Source organism: Mytilus californianus, unplaced genomic scaffold (genome assembly GCF_021869535.1).
Source record: "Mytilus californianus isolate M0D057914Y unplaced genomic scaffold, xbMytCali1.0.p SCAF_15, whole genome shotgun sequence".
Lineage (NCBI taxonomy): Eukaryota > Metazoa > Mollusca > Bivalvia > Mytilida > Mytilidae > Mytilus > Mytilus californianus.
The window spans coordinates 24,402,287-24,423,718 of NW_026262637.1; the positions used below are offsets into that span (position 1 = coordinate 24,402,287).

The 21,432-nt window shown below is 32.0% G+C and overlaps 1 protein-coding gene across 1 annotated transcript in view; it reads left to right on the forward strand.

Annotated features, from left to right (window-relative positions):
* The window catches only part of LOC127726006 (uncharacterized), a 158,985-nt gene that overhangs the window by 115,955 nt on the left and 21,598 nt on the right, over positions 1–21,432 (forward strand). The window contains exons 4-7 of the mRNA XM_052233304.1: positions 749–1,532; positions 13,317–13,412; positions 18,263–18,373; positions 18,986–19,093. Coding sequence (XP_052089264.1) covers positions 749–1,532; positions 13,317–13,412; positions 18,263–18,373; positions 18,986–19,093 — 1,099 coding nt within the window. The remainder of the gene's footprint in view (positions 1–748; positions 1,533–13,316; positions 13,413–18,262; positions 18,374–18,985; positions 19,094–21,432) is intronic.

Here is a 21,432-nt window from a genome sequence, read left to right on the forward strand (position 1 = left end):
CTTGACCTCATTTTCTTGGTTCATTGGTCATTGCTAATTTTGTGTATTTTGGTCTATTTTTCAAGTACTGTAAGCAATAGGTCAACTATATTTGGTGTATGGAATGATTGTTAGTTGAACATGTCTGTCTAGCTGGTGTCATCTGACCTTGACCTCATTTTCATGGTTCATTGGTCAATGTTAAGTTTTTGTGTTTTGGTTTATTTTTCAAGTACTTTAAGCAATAGTCAACTATATTTGGTTTATGGAATGATTGTAAGGTGTACATATCTGTCTAGCCGGTGTCATCTGACATTGACCTCATTTTCATGGTTCATTGGTCAATGTTAAGTTTTTGCGTTTTGGTCTGTTTTTCAATTACCATAGCAATATGTCAACTATAATTAGTGTATGGAATGATTGTAAGGTGAACATGTCTGTCTAGCCAGTATCATCTGACCTTGACCTCGTTTTCATGTTAACGTTTAGTTTTTGTGTTTTGGACTATTTTTTGATAACCATAAGCAATGGGTCAACTATATTTGGTGTATGGAATAATTGTAAGGTGTACATGTCTGTGTGACAGTTTTTATCTGACCTTGACGTCATTGTCATGGATCTTTAAAAATGTTAAGTTTATGTGATACTTTACTCAGACTTTCAACATAAAATCAATGGTCAGTAAAACAGGCAAGACATTTCAGCGTGTGCACTCTTGTTATAAAGTGTTATGTATTTTAGAGATTAATGACCTACATTTATTATTTAGATCATTGGATCAAATATCAGTCTCGTCTGTTAATGAGGAAAAAGAACCTATAGACGAGCAGAAAAGTCATGTAGCTGATCGTATTTCTACACAGTCGATAGAAGTAACAGTTGAACTTGGAGAGGAACGAGAAAAAACATCAGACTATGACGGTTCTCAAAATAGCAATGAACAGGCAATTTCAGAATCAAACGCATTGGGAAGTATTAATCCAGCATTTCAGAACGATAACGAAACCATCGACATGACTGAAATAAACGCTTTGTCAACAACTGATGAGGCGGAACGTCAGCTTAGTCAGTTAAATGATTTGTTGAACATGGAGGAAAATAAAGCACCAGCTTCAGACTACCATATCGTAGATACAGTAACAGACAGCAAAGATGTTCAGAATCTTGATGATGAAAATGCGCAACATGTTTCTAATGGCACCGGGCCAGGTTTATATCCTCCAAAAGCAGATTACATCGATATCAATAAGATCAAATCTGAAAATGAGCAATTGAATGAAAATGAATATCTTACCGTCAATGAAGAGGTTAAAGATACATTGAATGAAAGTTCAGGTTTTCCACAAGCTGAATATAAAAACAGTGAAAATGAAATACCTATAGAAGAAAATAATGACCAAGTACTTGATCAAGAGTCGGGTGAGTTTATAATGTCTCTTGATAAAACTGAAGACCAAGACATAGACTACAATACAGCAAAGGTCGAGCATATTGATGAAAATAGTGTTGATGTTCTAGACGAAGAACCAGACATTGATTATAATGAGAAACAGGTACGTTTTTCTACAGTTGTATTGGACAGTGAAGAGAACAAATTTGAGCCTTTAAAAACTGATGTTGACGATCAAAATGACGTCTTATCGAATGAAAACGAAACTCCTGAAGATTCAGTAGACGGAGAAGAACAGACGACTGAAATTGAAACAATCAATAATGTAATGGATATAAATCAAGATGATACTAGTTTGCTTCTTGTCGAAGAAGAAACTACAGCTTTCTAAAGAATGGTTTATAACAGTTCTAACTTTCCAAAGAACAAATCCTCTATCATGATTGGAGAAGTTTGATTAATATTTCTTAGGTTTTTTTTAGTGTTGTTATTAAACAGATTTTGTGAATTCCTCAAACTATTGATGCATAATTTCTATTGTACATATTTATATTGCTGAGTTTAGTTTAAGAAAAACAATAATGGTGTTCCAATGTGTTGACAAGTGGTTTTGTCTTTCTTTACTTCATTTATATATATATAGACGTGTAGATAAAATCTTTTTTTGTTTAATCTCTTTTAACTACTGCTCTGAAGCATTTTTAGAAATAAAATGTATTTTATGTTTTGAGAGTTGCATGTAAAGAAATAAAAAAACATCCTTTTTCTTTGTTTTTAGCTAGTGACAAAACAAAAAAGTAAGATAGTTCTGAAGTTTTCATTTATAAAACTTGATACAATTCATCCAAAAAATATCATTAAAAAAAATCTGCCAAATAATTGCACGATTCCTGGTTTTTCATATGCTTTATTGTGATTCTCAAACAGTGAATGTATTTACAATGTATGTGAAATGCTTATGTGTTCTGTATTAAGATGGATTAAACATACTAGAATGATAAACCTCCAGGTAAATTGGTCCAAATTTAGTATATTGTTTTAATACTTCTGTTAAAAACAAACATCTTAAGTGCATTGTAACACAAGAAAAATGTCAAAGATTATCATTAATGAGTACATACATTTTCCCTTACGGTGTTGAGACCAATCATGGCAAACGAGATAAAATAAACAAACTGAAGTTAAGCTCCCCACACACAAGTGAAATTGAAACATAAAGAGATTTGTTTATATTATTTTAACAAACACAGATACAGTTTTGAACGTAATTCCCTATCAAAATTGTACGGTTGCCAGCCAGTGGTCTCCTCAATAACCGTGAGATAAGGTGTGTATATTCAATGGAAAGATAAACACTGAGGCATAAATGATTTCCGTCATTGTAACATTTCTATATGGAATAATTATGAAGGGATTGTATTTCATCAGTTACTAAAAGGTATTTGTATTTATTTGTAAAGTTTATTGTATTTGGTGATGGAAAAACAATTAATGTTCGTTTCCTTCCAAAAATCAAGTTTGTATGCATAATATGTAATCAGCATTATTTTTGTTTTTGTTAAAAGTAAATTAATAATTCCAAAAACACTGCATTCATTTTGCAATTAACCATCAAACATTATTGTTTTATGTTGAAAACATAGAATATAAAATAAATGACATGAGATTTATTGTATACACACAGACTATTCTCTGACGTCTTTTTCCTATGAACTAAAACATTTCAATTTACAGCGCATACGGATTACAATAACATTTAAACAGTACGTAATTTACAGTAACCTTTCTCGGCCGTTTCAGGCGTTGTCTGAGTCTGTTGCTTTGATAAGTTTAGTAAGAGTGTCCGTGTTTTTGTTAGACATGATTCATATTTTTTTTCTGTTTAATTTGTTAAAATTTTAGACTCGGAACGATTTAGAACTGGACATGTTTTAAATATTTCTGTCTTTTGTTGAAGACTTTGTGTCCTTTATTTAAGCTGTCATTTGGTTGTTTGTGTTATTGATTGCTTTTTTATTAACGTATATCTGACATATCCTTTTATTCAAAACCGTCATAAGAAATCACAGGCTGGACATCTATAGTAACACATACAAACCATCCCACAGTGCTTCAGTTTAAAACCAGTTATATGTACATTGTATGGTTAGTGATTACAGCTTTGCTTGATTTTTAATTGCTTGTGTGATTCATGACCTTTTATCCCCCACTCTAGGAGTGTCAGGCACCCGTTTCCGGTTTGCCATTAGTTTGTTTTTATGCTCCCGCCGCAAGGCGAAGAGGGTATTAAGTGTAACCCTTGACCTTCTGTCTTTCCAATCGTCCCATTTTCGTTTGAAAAGCAGGGGGCATTCGTGTCCTCAGACACATTCTTCTTTAATTTACTATGTTGAATGAAATTAATATATAATTTTGTCACGCTTTTCTCTAGTACTACTAAACAGAATGTCTTCATACATGGTCTGTAGCATGTCTGATAATTTGGAAAGTGTAAACGCTTTTCGGATCTGTCAGACATCTTTCTTTTTATTTGTCGATAATTTGAATTACGACTGAGAGAATCCTTATCACGACAACTGTTGCAACTTCCGGTGTTTTAGGCATCCTATTAATACCAAAATTCAGACTGATACATTAAACAGTGTCTATTCTATTGCACCGGATGCTCAGTGCGACGTATATATTCCCCGTCAGTGAAAAAGAGAAAGGTAGCACAAATGAGCTGAAACAACAAAAAAGACAACACGAAGAGACGTATTTACTCTATACAATCCTTTATATATGTGTTTTCTTTCGAAAATAGTTGAAAAAAGGTGTGGGCTAAAGCGATTAATTGTTGGACCCATGTTAATATTACAAATGTAAGTTAATTTTCAAATTTAAGAAATAAAACTTAATAGAATAATGATATCTAGCTAGTAGATAAATTTGAATACTATTGAAGGTCATACTTTCGATCATCAGGTGGTATGATTGTGTTTAGGGTAAAGGTGAGATATAGACACTTTTAAGTCATTTGAATAGAACATTTTAATAAGCATAGACGTTTTCATTTTGCCTTCTTTTAATAATTCGGGTGAGATATTGCATGCAATCGCAGAGTTGAAACAGAGGGCATTTGATAAGGTCCATCATATGTTTTTTTTTCAATTGCAAGAAACTATACATTCTACAATTCTTTCAGAATTATCTTAATTTACTTGTAATAGATGAATTAATTTGATAAGTAAAAAAAACGAATAAGACTGGACAATGGAGTGCAGGATTGTCACTTGCTACGTCCTGTGACGTCATAAACATGTTATTATTAATTATTTTTGTTGTTTTTTCATTATATAACTGACATAATTTTGACACACAATGACATTTGACATCGAGAGCTTTGTAAAATAACGAGCTAGATATTAGCAACAGCCTGAACAAAAAAGATACCTTAATCGTTTTAATACAAGTATATCGTACTGTAAAATATTGTTTGTAAGATAGTTGCTCGTATTCGAATACTAATTGAAACATCTGAAAATGTTAAAACTTGTTTTTCGGTTTTTGTACTTTTCCCGAAAATGCATGAAGAAAAAAATTCGAAGCAAAACTGTAAAACATATTATTAATACATGCACCGATAATGTCTTGTGATGATCTTCTGAAATATAGTATTTACTTAACTTTTTTAAGTCTATTTCAGTGAACCAAAGCAGTGTCTTATCATACCTTCTCTTTCATATATTCTTTACAAATGATCTGTTATTTCTAAAATGTAAAAAAGATAACCAAAATGAGAATCAAATCTCACAAGTCGAAGAGAAACCTACTAAAACATGGCAATATACGAAAAACGACGAAAAGACAAACAAAGGTCTATAAAACACTTCGTGCTTAAAACAAAACTAAAGACTGAGCAACACAAATCCCAGCACAAACCAGAGATGATTTCATGTGCTCCATAAGAGTTAGCAGATTATAATACATCTTTTCTCCTCCTATATATCAAACTTCATTACGTTTTATCTCAGTATTAGAAATTCAACTGTTTTTTATCTGCTTCTGAGGAGCTTAATAACAAACCATTGTAATGACCATGAAATAACACCAATATAACCCGATAAATGAGATAGTCAATGTACATATGAGTTTTATGTAGTTCACATTATATGAAACAGGTTAGCTGATATAAGGCACTCACTCGCCTAACAGCTTAATATTGAACTTGTTCGTAGGTATTTTGTGATATCAATGTGCATTAAACCTAATTATTGGAACAGGTTGACACTTGAATCATATTATTAATTGGAATCTTTACAATATGGGTATTTACTTAGGAAATTGGGTCTATGTTTTGCCCCGTCGAATACAAATATCATTATGCACACAAAGTTTATAATGTTTCTTTATGATGTTGTAATCAATAAATGTCTACGTCTGTTCAGGTGTCGTTCAGTGGCACATTTTGACATAAATTCGGGGTAAAAGGGCAGACAACTTGAATTGTGATTTGGAAAGGGGGTTAGTTGAAAAGGGGCACAAATTAAACCTTACATTAGGCAACCTACAGACGCCTTGGAGATTTTTTTAACAAGGTTTTGTTAACTTGACATTCTCCCGATACGAACCATCAAGTTAAACATCCATGTAACGGACGTGAATGCAGATTAATACACCTCGTACAGCCTTCAGAATATGTCTTACTGCCAGACGAAGAAATTCTTCTTCCAACTGCAATTTTTGCAAATACCCCTCCTGAACATAAAATTGAGAATGGAAATGGGGAATATGTCAAAGAGACAACAACCCGACCAAAGAGCAGACAACAGCCGAAGGCCACCAATGGGTCTTCAATGCAGCGAGAAAATCCCGCACCCGGAGGTGGTCCTCAGCAGGCCCCTAAATGAAATTGTGTGCTAGTTCAGTGAAAATTGACGTCACACTAAACTCCAAAACATATTAATGAACTAAAATTAAAAAACATACAAGACTAACAAAGGCCAGAGCCTCCTGACTTTGGACAGGCGCAAAAATGCGGCGGGGTTAAACATGTTTTGTGAGATCTCAACCCTCCCCCTATACCTCTAGTCAATGTAGAAAAAAGAAACATATAGCAATACGCACAGTAAAACTCAGTTTAAAAGAAGTCCGAGTCCGATGTCAGAATAGGTAACAAAAGAAACTAAGTAAAATGACAATGATACATAAATTAACAAAGGACTACTAGCAGTTACTGACATGCCAGCTCCAAACCTCAATTAAACTGATTGAGAGATTATGTCTTCCTCATATGAAAATCAAGTACAATCCCTCCCGTTAGGGGTTTAGTATCATACCATCATAAAATATATGAGAAGAACATAACCCGTATCATGCCAACAACTGGTTTTAGAATAAATGTGTTTATTTCCGATGCAAAGACCCTATGAGTGAATCAATATTAAAACCAAAATATGCAATCCTTAATGACTTGACAACAGTATCGTAACTATATCCTTTCCGAATAAGTCTGTTTTAAGGTTTGGTTAGCTTTTGAGGTGAATGCCGACATTTTTGTGCTTTGTAAAGAATATTACCATAAAATATTGGATGTGAAATACCTGAACGTATAAGATGTCTGCATGTTGATTTATATTTACGAATGATGTCCTTGTACCGATGATAAAATTTAGTAAATGTTTTTACTAGTTTGTGATATCGAAAACCCTGGTGTAATAATTTTTCAGTAATACAGAGATTTCTTTCGTTGAAATCAAATACGTTGTTTCATACACGAGCTAAAAATGGATAATTAACAATCGGAAATGAAAAATCATCTCTTTTATCCTAAATTTTGGTATTAAGTTTCCCGTTAAAGATAAAGATATCTGTTTATTATATTTAATGTTTGTAAAAGAGAGGCGAAATATACCAAAGGGACATTCAAACTCATAAGTCAAAAATAAACTGACAACTCCATGGCTAAAAAAGAAAAAGACAAACAGACAAACAGACAAACAACAGTACACAAAACACATATAAAACTAAAGACTGGGCAACACAAAACTCACCAAAAACTGTGGGTAAGCAGATCCTGCTACACATGTGGCACCCGTCGCATTACTCATGGTCACCTTCGGGGAAAGGGGGACGGGATTGTAGTTACGACAATTGGAACATATCCGGTATAATCTGTGAAACGGATATTCCATAACGGTCAACCAATTCGTGATGGCGTCCGTAAAATTTACGAAGGGATGACTTCAACTTCACCACTTGGAACTCTTGGTTTAATAGCTTCCTTGTGAGCAGCAACCCTCTATCAAGGAAATCATGATAGGAAATACAAGCCCTGGAATATCGTATAAATTGGGAGATATATACTCCGTGTGCAGGCGTTGCTGGAATGTTGCTACATAGAAATGGAAAGTTCACAATTGGGAAGTTGAAATTATCCCTTTTGTCGTAAAGTTTTGTTTTCAACCGGCCCTCATTGTCAATTTCTAGATGTAAGTCAAGATATGAGGCAGACTTAACTGCAACAGAGGATCATTCTTTGCAGGACTAGATTAAATATACGACTTCCAAAAAAATGAAGTAGGAAAATTAAATGAAGTTTTATTTCTACCATTGAACTTAACTTTTTTACGACAATTTTCATAAATCTCCCATTTCTCTTTACACATGGAACAATCCATTTTTACAGTACACTTCTAGAGTTGGAATTGGTGATTTACGATACTTTACAAACTAAATTTGTGTAACTTGATAGACTTTCATAAAACTGCGAAATATAAGATATAACATTTTTAAAACCATGAAAATCTATTGAAAACATTGAAATGTCGATATGTTTATTGTCAAATCTAAACTAACTCAAAATATGTGAAGAATAAAGTACAATTTAATTAAAAGTTATCTGCATAACTGTTTCTCTTTTACAGATATATTTTCAGTCATTGATTGATCTCAATTTGTGTATTCGATCTTCTGTTATCGTTATCAGAAAGTCAATCTCTGATCATTGTCCTAATATTAGCTTCGTTTAAAGAGTATTTAACCGAGATTTGTCTAGTTTTAAGCTATCTTTTTTTTTACAACAACACCAATGTAATTGAGGTAGTGAAAACCAAAAGGCTGCGCTCGTTTTAAACGAATTACAGAAATTACCTTTCAAAAAATTTAATTGATCAGGATAGCAAAAATGTTATTGTGATCCCGGAATCCAGTTACTAGGCAGGACAACTTCAAAAGTTAGTCATTACAAATGTGAAGTGGTGGATTTTCATTAATTTTCTCTTTTTGATAACCTTATCAAAGATTACTACTGTGTGTCGAGATTCTGTTTTCTTTTATTTGAGCAGCAACCACTTGTTAACGGAAATATTTAATGTAGATTTAAACTAAATCTTTAATTTTAAAGGTCGAATGTTAATGGGTTGTTCAATCCTTCTTGTAAATTTTACGTAAGCACGGACTCATTCTCAACTATAGTAAGAAATTATAAATTAATTATAATTTATTTAAGAAAAATCGAACTTACCTGCTACGTACTTTTTAGTACAACTTCGTCTCGAAAGATCCATACGTTACCTACTAGTTATTTTAACTAGACAAAAGTATTTAAAAAACTGTGTTTATTTCAATATCTTGTAAGAAATGTCTATCTAATGACAAACAGATCTGTTTTGATATAATATTTTGTATATAGAAAAATGAAACAGATATAACATATTTTTACACATAATTTTGAGGAAACCTTAAGATGATCTATACAATTGAAAGTATTATAAACCTTCAAAATATTATTTCTCTGGTATCTTAAATTTCAGCCTCTAAAACCTTTGTATACTATGAATACAAAATAAGTTATAGAAATGTTGGCTTGGATCAGAGAAATATGTTTGATGTTTTCTTGCATCTTTAGTTTTACATGTGAGTATATGTATATGTATGGAAACAACATAATATAACATTTTAATCAATAATAAACAAGCAAACATATTCTGAAAACAGAAGAATTTCCAATTTTTTTTTACTAATCTTTAAGAAAACAGCGGTTCATACCAATTACGTATTTAGAAGGCTCTAAAAAGTGGCCGACTAGACAACCAATCGACGAAAGCCTATAACAGAATTATCTTATTCCACTGATCGCAATTGCAAAAGGGGAAAGATTAAGTGATACGAAAATAATTTAAACTGGACACTTGTCCAAGTGCCTGTCTCGAATCAAAACCTCGCCCGTTCCTGTCATCCATCACTATGGTAATGTGTTTTGTAATTTATGGAGTTGGGTAAAGATGCAATAATTGTAAATTGCTGTTAAATTTATTCACAGTTTGTTAGACCTGGCGACAACTACAATTGATTTAACTGTTACTTGCTTAACGTTCAGTGGTTATATCTCACCCATATTCAGGACAATAAAATATAACAAAAACAGGTTCAGCAAAAAATACCGGATGAAGGACAGGAAGGTAGTACTGCCACTGTAGTATGAGGTTTCATTGGTCAGGTCAGAATGAGTGCCTTGCAGTAGGCCATCTATGGACACCTAGCCTGCAATGGGTTTTCTTAACGTGCAACAAGCGTGTCAATCGTCCTGCAGGGAATATCGACGAATGTAACGTCCGAATTCCGAGCGGACTGTGACTGTTCAGGAGTTGCTTTACTGTAGGTATACTCGTCTATTATCAAGTACTGTGTGTTGAACTATTTCTCCACTTCCCTTTTTTATTCAAAGTGAAGAGAATATCAACCATTTTCCTTCATCACAGGTTTTACATAATGCTTTCTTATTAAGGTTGTTTTATACGTTTCGTTTTATACTTGTAGATTGTGTTTGTCCGGATGTAAACGCGTTTGCAAAAACTGCAATCGCTACTGTATATGACAACCAAACAAAAGGTATGTATACTCAATCGGGATAAATATACGAAGTTTTCTTTGCATCATTATAATCTTTAAAATTATTTTTACTTTTCTAATTATAACTCATAGCGTTTGATAAATTTAGTAAACCCTCTGGGTAGAAATGATATGGATGATACACATACTTATGTCAATGTGTTCAAGCTTCACAACAATTAAGGATATAATTGACATAATAGTGTTACTTACACTTATCTGTAAAGATTCATTTCTTTTCATATTTTTTTGATAATTTTTCACGGAACACTCGGATTGGGATGCTTATAATATTGTATCTTTGTATTTAGTGAAGTATAGTAAATGTAAGTGTATTGGTATATTTTTATTACAAATATTTTTTTTTCAAGGGGAACTTGTCTATACGTATCCTAAAACTTTGAATTCATCTCTAACTTTTGAGGCACACTGTGGAGGTCTCATCATACAAGGAAACGAGATCCGTTTAGCACTGACCAGTACACAATTAAACGAGAAATGTGTAAGTGATTGAATGATTGTTTACAGCATATTTTTATTGTTAATATAAAGTGTGTTAAATCATGCAAGATCATTTTATTTTTTATTGAATATTGTTTTACTGGATTGTATTTTATTTGAATTTGAATTCCGTAATAATTTTAAGCAGTAAACTTGCATACACCGCATTAAATGTTATGTATATATAAATTAAACAAAGTTATCTGAAATAAAGATAAGCAAGTGGAACTTATCTTTTTAGGAAGAGCCTCATGGAGAATGCAGAATAATGTGTGGATCAGTGAGTAGATTATAGGCGTGATAATTCTCTTTTTCTGATTCTGAATGTTTGGTGGTAATTTATTTATAGGTCATCATACGGCCTTCAACGATGAACAAAAATCCATATCGTATAGTAAGCCATAAAAGGCCTTGACATTATTAACCAATCTGTGAAATGAATTGATTGATAGGTATGAGGTAACCTACTGCAAAAAAATAGTGATAACTAATGTAGAGCCATCATTACACCTAATGCATATACTGTAAAGATACTTATTTTCGCCGATTTTAAATTCGTGATTTCTATAAACAAACCTAATGGTAAATATAAAAAAGGAGGTGTGGTATGATTTCCAATGAGACAACTATCCACCAAAGTTCAAATGAAATGGATGTAAGCAGTTATAGGCAACCGTAGGTACGGCCTTCAACAATGAAAAAACCCATACCGTATAGTCGGTTCTAAAAGGCCTCGATATAAAAGATACGAAACAATTCAATTGAGAAAACTAACGGCCTAATTTATTATATAACAAAACAATTTATAAAAAAAAGATGACAGACATGAAACAACAACAACCACTGATCCTGGATTGGGACAGTCATATAAAGAATGTGGCGGGGTTAAACATTTTTTAAGGCGCCAAACCTCCCCTAACCTTGGACAGTGGTGTAACAGTACAACATAAGAACAATCTATAAAAATCAGTTGAAAAGGGCTTTACTCATCAGATCGATACAAAGTAGAAAAAACATCTAGCAAAAACACAGACCGGACGTGACAGTGTATTTATACATCACTCACAACAAAAAAGACACAAAGTACAGATCTGAGAGAACTCGCAGTTACTGACAGCTAGTTCAAAGCCAAAAGAACTACTGTAAATTCAGAAATTATTGCGAGGTTTTTATTAATGCGAATAATGCGATTGGTTGAATATCACAATAATAACTTGCATTCATAAATCTGATACATAAATCTTTATATAGATTTTCCTGAAATCGCAATAATTAATCTCGCATTTTTGTCAATTCTTCAAAAATCGCAATTATGAAAGCACGCATTAATTACTGAATTTTCAGTAATTAAAAATTCATGTATCTAAGACTAAAAGTATGTTTGTCGTTTTTCTTGTCTGTATAATTCTGATTTTCCTTCAAAAACAAATTTATGTGTGATGGGATATTTTCATGAGTTAGACTAAATCGCTAAATAAAAAATAAACTCCGCGGCAAATTTATCCATTTACCAGAACAAACTTTTATTGACTTCTATAGCAATGATACTATTATATAACACGCTCCACAAAGAAATTAGCAAAAATGGAACTAAAAGTACTCAAAAATTATTCTGTAAGACCAAATTAAATTAACACGGATGCAAGCTAATGCCAAATGTATTATCAAAAGTTTTTTTCAGTTACTATCAAAGAAATTCCGCATAATTAAATGGAAACTATTTACGATTCCATTGCGTATTACACATGCATGTAATATGTACAAATCTTTATATACCTATATATGAGGCATGATTTGTCACTTTTGTAGCTTAAAGAGTCCTTCTTTCGAAGAAGGATGCACATAAATCAAAAAGGACCAACTTTTTCAAAGAAGATTTATACAGTTGATATTACAGAGGTATTAATTTTCACTTCAGAATATAAGAATTTGAATTTTATTTAAAAGTTTTTTTATCACAATTCTATAATAAAGGAGAGTAAACAAGAATATATTGTAAATTAGTCGATTCCGAACCTTAACGTATAAATGCTTATGTAAACCGAAGTGCTATAATCCTGAATTTAACATTGTTGGTTCAGTATCTTCTACATATCATTCTCAGTAAATATTCCAAAGCTAGAATCAATTGTATGAACAAAATGAGAAACTTTCAAGAGGACAATCAGGATGCATATCGCGAAGAAAGACAAGACCACGACCAAAAGGAAAAATACGCACAGACAAAGAACAATAAAATTCATAACATAGAAACAGAAAAATAAAAAATAAGTAGTACGAACTCTGCTTACTGGGTATAAACTCATGTGTTATGGCAGGGTACTCACTAAGGTCATCGATAGCCAATCCCATAGTATAATCTGGATTTGATCGGCGAATTCACGGATTCCTTTTTAACACCAAGGACAGAGCTATCGTTTTCGATCTACAAAGGGTGCGAAAAATGAAGGAAGTGCTCTCTAGCATGTTCACAGATACATTTTTCACAGTCATTATAAAACTACACTTTAATTTTTTCTGAAAGAATCGATAATTCATTTTGAGATACATTATTTTCAATGGTTTTATATTTCAGAATAAGTTGAATGGTTCAGTCATATTTAGTTTCAATGATGGAGACATAAAACGTCATGACTGCTATTATCCTGATGACAAAGTTTTCAGTTTGAAGGTTGGATTATACTTCTGTTTATAAAACTACATAACTATTATACATTTGTGCATGCTTCTAAAGCATGTGTCCAAATATAAATGTATAAGAAATATTTTAGCAGTTAACTCGATCATTTGATTTTTTTTTTATTATTATTTTCTTTTGTTTTATATATACCTGTTGATTTTTGTCTTATCAAAAAATTGCACTGCAAGAGGAAAAGAGAATTGAAATTTAAAACAAATTGATCGAACAATTTACATTTTCTAGATGTTAATACTGGTTCTCTGTAACAATTTAAACTCTTATATAGGGAGTGTGGCACGCATGGCCATGGATTTTCTTCAAACTTCACACACTTACTAGTCTTGATGAAACAAACAAAAAAAGGCAAAATTTTGGTTGCTAAGCATATCGGTTGCCATAGCAACCGATGACCAGATTTACCTCTTCTGAATATCTATGATTTTAAGCTGAAAAAGGCTATTTTCAACATAATTTTTCATAATAAATAATTGAGAGATTGAATATTGTTTTATGATTTTATTAAATATATGCATTTTATTAATGTAATTTAATAACTGATATTTTCATATTCCATTTCAATCATAATCACATATACCCCCCTTTTTATGTGGTTTGCATTAGGTAAAAAATACCCTTTTGAGGTCATTTTTGAATGCTCACCATAATTGTTTGCGGACACCTGAGTTAAAATCAACCATGAATTCATAAATATCATAGTCTTATCTTATCAATGATGCAAAAAAGTAATGGGGAAGTATGTCTCAATATTTTGTTACCATGGATACAAAATGCTTAGTTTTCATTTTTTCAGAAATTTTTTTTTTTTTTAATTTTGAAAAAAAATGTTTTAAAACCTAATTCTGCAGCCAGAAAAAAATAAATAAATATACAATATGTAGAAATTAGTGTAATCATCAAAATTTGAAACATATTCATATATAACGGTATTAGAGTTTTAACTGTGTTGCTATAGAAACAATTTCATTTTGATACACAAGTTTAAAACAATTTTGAAAAATGTTTCAGTTAGTTTCTCAAATGCAGGGATTGAAGTTAAAATTTTGGCATGGTAGCCCACAGCTTAAATTTTGTAGCCCACATATATAGTCCTATACAAGAAAAGCAGAAATTTAAGTAGCCCACACCAAATTTTAGGGGCCATTGGCGAGTGGGCCCCTGCTAATTTCAAACCCTGAAATGTGCACAAAAGTAGGAAAACTAAAACACTTATTAAGTTTCACTGTATACACACATGTGTATATATAAATGATTTTGCTAGTATAGTATTTCGATAATGGTGTTACCACTTGAAGGAATCAAACACAATTTCTCTATTCTGGATAAAAGTGCTGATTATAAAGAAATTTCAGTCTGTTTTCATGATCATGAAAAATATACAAGAAAAACAATTACTCAATCTAGAAAAAAAACAAATAAAATCATGTAAAAATTACATATTCAATTGTACAATATTTGCCATTGAATGTGTTGCCATGGAAACAAGTAGGTCAGGTCGAGTTTTTTTTTACCCAAAAACATATATTTTCCCCCTTTTTTTTAATGATATAAAATAACACAAATGAAAATAATCAATATCGTTGAGGGGGTGGGGGTGTGAGGGTAAGATTTTGTAAAAATGAAATGATCGATTAGTTATGGTTTGCTTTGTGTCCAGTGTCAAATATCTCATGCATATTTCAGAAGAGAACAAAATCAATAAATTTAATAGGAACATTGTTGGTCCAGTGCTAGTCTACTGACCCAAAATTAATTAAAGGCAATAATTTGATACACTTCAACACAATAAAAAATAGAACAAAAAGAGTCAGACGTTGGTCCTCTAAGTAAATGATAATTGACCATCTAACCTTTCTTTCTATAAAGGAAAAAATACCTATATTATGAGCTGTTTATTTTTCTTATTCATTATTAAACTCAATGTTGAAATGGCAAAGCATGTATAGCTATACGTTTTGAATATTATTGTATTATTGGATGATGAGTATATACATGAAGATCATTTTTGAGGTGAAGTTGAAAAAAATAGACAATTTCAAAAAGGTCCGGCAATATGGGTAGGCTGGGATGAAGGCGGACAATTTGAAATATCACTAGATATCGGGATCAATTGGACAAGGACAGAAATTTCAATAGGTCAACTTGGGTGCCCCTAAAAGAATTAACACAAGGGTTCTTTAGCAAACAAAGGGCGTAACAAACAAGGGCGGGTACTGTCGGCCGTTGACCCGATGGTCCCTGCTATCCATCCGATACATTTCTTGTTTGCCGTTCTGGCCGGGGAGGAATTTTCGAGATTTTCCAAAAAGATTCGTTTCCCTATGAGGACCCGCGGAAAATCTGTCAGATGGTGGCTGCTGGTCTTAAAACGAGCAGTGGGGGGAAATATACCATATAGGCAATTTTCATAAAACGGGTCCCACTGACTGCCTAAAGTGATGGCCCGCTACATTTATGCTTCAGTGATTCCATATGTAATCAACCAAATATTTCCAATAAATAAGGAGGAACGGGCCCTCAGGGCCCCTGGATCCGCCTATGGTAGCACTGTCTTAACATTAGTATTAGGCATTGGATTATTGAAATTTGAGAAAATAACAACTATCTTAAGTTTATGGATTTTTAGCAGCAAATTAAAAAATATTGACCATAAATTATGCTAACTCTTTACCGTGAAAGGGTAACTTTAAAAGAATTATATACATGTACATATAATTTGATTTTCACTGAACATGCTGAAAGCCCATTACAGAAAGATGTTTCTCAAAATTAGCATATTGTCTTTCTTTTAACAAAAAAAAATCAAATTTTACTTTGAAACAGGACTGAATGTTTAAAACATATAATACATGTGACTTTTTGTCCTTGACTTTTTGTCTGTGACTTTCTGTCCTATATTCTGACCGCTATCATGACCAGGAAAAATGACTTTATACCTATTTATATGTAATAGGTTTTGCATCAAACTTACAGAAACACTTAGATTGAACCATTAATTTTATCAAATAAGAAAATATAAAATGCTTTTCAAACATATTAGCAAACAATAAATGTATTGACTTTCGAGAACATTTGGCATACCTCAAGTTAAGTCGTTGAATATGTTTACTTATATTTTATTAAAATATTTTTAACTACCAAGATATCGTGCATGCAGGGGCTTGGGCATACCTCAAGTAGTCCGCGACATGTTTATTTTTTTATGAAAATATTTAAAACTACCTAGATATCCTACACAAGGCTCGGGCATGCCTTAAGTTGTACGTGGAAATAGTTATTTACTGTTATGAAAATATTATAAAACAATTATATTGGATTTATCAACTTACATGTATTTTTGGCCTACTTCACACCTTTTGTGTGTTACTTTATATATTTGTGATCAAACGTGTCAAATTATAACCGGTAATATACAACATAATTTACAACACAGTAAAATACAATATACTACTCAATACCATAAAAAGTTTAAATACCCTGGTGCCCGTTACAGTACCCTAAACCGTTTTTCCCAGTTTTTTTATTATTTGATAAAGACTTTACCATTCAATCTTAATGTTTTTTTTTTATATAAATGTTAAGCAAATCCTATAAGATATAAATAGGTAATAGGTAGTACAACGATCAGGACACAGTCAACGTTGGTCAGGTCGAGTTTTTTTTTTACCCAAAAACATATATTTCCCCCCTTTTTTTTAATGATATAAAATAACACAGAAATTTTCATTCGTTAGGTCATTGCTGTTGTTGGTCAGGTCATTGTCAACGTTAGAAGAGTCACGTTTTCGGAATTTTTCGGAATTTTTTTCTATATTTTTTCATATAATTATATATTAAATGATCAAATTTTATTATATTTCAAAATTAACATAAATCCTTTAAGAAATAAAAAAAAGTAATGAGCATTTTCATTTGGTCCTGTCATTGTCAGCGTTGGTCAGGTCACGTTTTATGAAGATTTAAAAGTTTTCTATATTTTTTCTTATATTTATGTATTAAATGGACTAAATTTATAGCAATTCAAATTTGACAAATTTTTTAAGAAATAAAAAAGTTATTAGCATTTTCGTTTTGGTCCAGTCATTAGTGTAACCTGTCAAAGGGAGATAATTCGTATTGTGAGGAATATTGCACAATGACCATTTTTTAGAAATGAATTTCAGATGTTTCTAAGTAGATTCCCCATAACTTTTTTTTATTTTTGATAAAAAAAAGGCAGAAATTAATTGTTTTTGTGTTTCTTTTTAATAGATGTAGCCGCATAATTTCACAACACTACACCAAATATTGTATTTTTCTCAAAATTCCCAACTTTCTCCGCTGTTACCATGGTAACCAACCAATATATATATCTGTTGGCATTACTTTTCTGACTAGGCTAATAGGATATACATATCAGCCAATTTTCAGAAAGATCGGTGACTATGTGTGCCGAAAAAGTTTAAGTGGTTACAGAGAATGAGTATTAATATTTGTTCGATAACAATTATGGCAATCGAACCAGTATTTAGCTAATGTGAAAGCGGTTAGATTATCTTTAGGCAAGCGATTTTTTAACATTTTGAGCAACAAGAAAGGAAGTTAACTTCTATTTAGCTTTTAGCAACACAATGTGTGTCTTGTAGATTACTCTTATGGAGCTGAGTGAACGTAAGGGGCAAAATCTTAAGGTTTTTTTACATTTGAATTTGTTTCGTTGCAAATAGCTGCATTGCAATTCCGTTCTCACAGCTCTTTATTAATAAATGAAATACACTTTTTAGTAGTCACTAAGTCTGTTAATTAGATTTAATGATAATTTTTTTGTTATATACCATTTTCAGAATTCTGGAAAGCAAATATTTGGAATAACATACCCAGGAAGGATCTTTCTAACAAAACAATTGGATTATGAAGATGGTGACAGAAGTTTCGACTTGAATATAACACTTGATGTAAGATATAACATCCATAATATATATTCAATAAAATGTATTACATGTATAGCATTATTTGTTTAGCATAACAAAGTTTGAATAACTCATGTCCGTTGTATAACCTTAAAACTCTAAAGTCTGAAAATGAAATCATCAAGATGCTGGATTTTTATTTATTGACACCATATTTGTAGCTTAAAAGGCAATCAGGTTCCTATCAGAATCATCTGTGCTACTCTGCTTGCCGACTTGTTCCTTTATTCTTATGAGACAGGGGCTTCTAAAAAAGTTTGGTACCTATGTTGACTACATTTATCCCATTGAACATAAAATACAGGATACCACAAATGCCTGTTTCGTATCTGAACTTACATATAGAAATTGACAATGACAATCGGGTGATAACTAAACTTTACACAATAGAGATGATTTAAATTTTTGCCATTGTGAACTTTCCATTTTTGTGTAGCAATATTCCAACAGCACTGCCTCCTTGATATCTTCTGTTTCTTTCTTCCGATGATAAACAAGAATATCGTATTTCATAGCTAATTAACATATAATTATAATTATTTTACCTCGAATAAAAAACTACAATTTGAATAATTTTAATGTATCTCTCTTTTTCAGAATAGAAACCGCACCACGAAAACAACAGTACGGGTTAATGTTATTGATGTGGACGATATGGATCCTATGTTCGACCATGACGATTTCAATCTACAAATATCCGAAAATGTAATGTTTACAAGTATTTTACAGTGTGCATGATTAGAAAAATATAAAAAGAAACATGATATGATAAATGTGAAGTACGGTAATAGAAAATACATACAGTATTGATAAGATTGATATTTATTTAGATTGAAAATGGCAATAATTATAGAATAACTAATTGAAGAATTCAAATAGAGAAAAAATATTCAACGAGTGACCGAACAACACATTAATTCACGAATGCGCGTAGCGCATGAGTTAATTATCAGTGTTGTTCGGTCACGAGTTGAATATTTTTCGATATTTGAATTCTTTGATTAGTTATTCTTTTTATTACATTGGCAAATGGCTTTTTTAATGAAATTAATGTAGAAAATGTAAGGAACTATATCTTTTTTCTACGCATTCACAATTTGTTTTGATCCGACGTTATCGACGTCTTGCCCGTGACAACGCCTATTGTTGTATGACGTCAGAGAGTGAAACAACCACGTTTATTTCACATGTGAAATTATCGGTTTTTATTTAACTGGGAAATCAATGTAATTCATTGCTACCAATGTAATAACACTTTATACATTTTGTTAGTCTGATGCGGTTTTCTGGATTAACCTTCATCAATAACACTTTATACATTTTGTTAGTCTGATGTGGTTTTCTGGATTAACCTTCATCAATAACACTGTATACATTTTGTTAGTCTGATGTGGTTTTCTGGATTAACCTTCATCAATAACACTTTATACATTGTGTTAGTCTGATGTGGTTTTCTGGATTAACCTTCACCAATAACACTGTATACATTGTGTTAGTCTGATGTGGTTTTCTGGATTAACCTTCATCAATAACACTGTATACATTTTGTTAGTCTGATGTGGTTTTCTGGATTAACCTTCATCAATAACACTGTTTACATTTTGTTAGTCTGATGTGGTTTTCTGGATTAACCTTCACCAATAACACTGTATACATTTTGTTAGTCTGATGTGGTTTTCTGGATTAACCTTCACAAATAACACTGTATACATTGTGTTAGTCTGATGCGGTTTTCTGGATTAACCTTCACCAATAACACTCTATACATTGTGTTAGTCTGATGCGGTTTTCTGGATTAACCTTCATCAATAACACTGTATACATTTTGTTAGTCTGATGCGGTTTTCTGGATTAACCTTCATCAATAACATTGTATACATTTTGTTAGTCTGATGCGGTTTTCTGGATTAACCTTCATCAATAACACTGTATACATTTTGTTAGTCTGATGTGGTTTTCTGGATTAACCTTCATCAATAACAATGTATACATTTTGTTAGTCTGATGCGGTTTTCTGGATTAACCTTCATCAATAACACTATATACATTTTGTTAGTCTGATGCGGTTTTCTGGATTAACCTTCATCAATAACACTGTATACATTTTGTTAGTCTGATGCGGTTTTCTGGATTAACCTTCATCAATAACACTGTATACACTTTGTTAGTCTGATGCGGTTTTCTGGATTAACCTTCACCAATAACACTGTATACATTTTGTTGGTCTGATGCGGTTTTCTGGATTAACCTTCATCAATAACACTTTATACATTTTGTTAGTCTGATGTGGTTTTCTGGATTAACCTTCATCAATAACACTGTATACATTGTGTTAGTCTGATGTGGTTTTCTGGATTTACCTTCATCAATAACACTGTATACATTTTGTTAGTCTGATGCGGTTTTCTGGATTAACCTGCATCAATAACATTGTGTTAGTCTGATGCGGTTTTGTGGATTAACCTTGTGGTTTTCTGGATTAACCTTCATCAATAACACTGTATACATTGTGTTAGTTTGATGTGGTTTTCTGGATTAACCTTCATCAATAACACTGTATACATTGTGTTAGTCTGATGTGGTTTTCTGGATTAACCTTCACCAATAACACTTTATACATTGTGTTAGTCTGATGTGGTTTTCTGGATTAACCTTCACCAATAACACTGTATACATTGTGTTAGTCTGATGTGGTTTTCTGGATTAACCTTCACCAATAACACTGTATACATTGTGTTAGTCTGATGTGGTTTTCTGGATTAACCTTCATCAATAACACTGTATACATTGTGTTAGTCTGATGTGGTTTTCTGGATTAACCTTCACCAATAACACTGTATACATTTTGTTAGTCTGATGCGGTTTTCTGGATTAACCTTCATCAATAACACTGTATACATTGTGTTAGTCTGATGTGGTTTTCTGGATTAACCTTCACCAATAACACTGTATACATTTTGTTAGTCTGATGTGTAACACAATGTGTGAGATAACAATGATTATCAAGGTGAATTCAAATATAACATAACTGAAACAAATACATT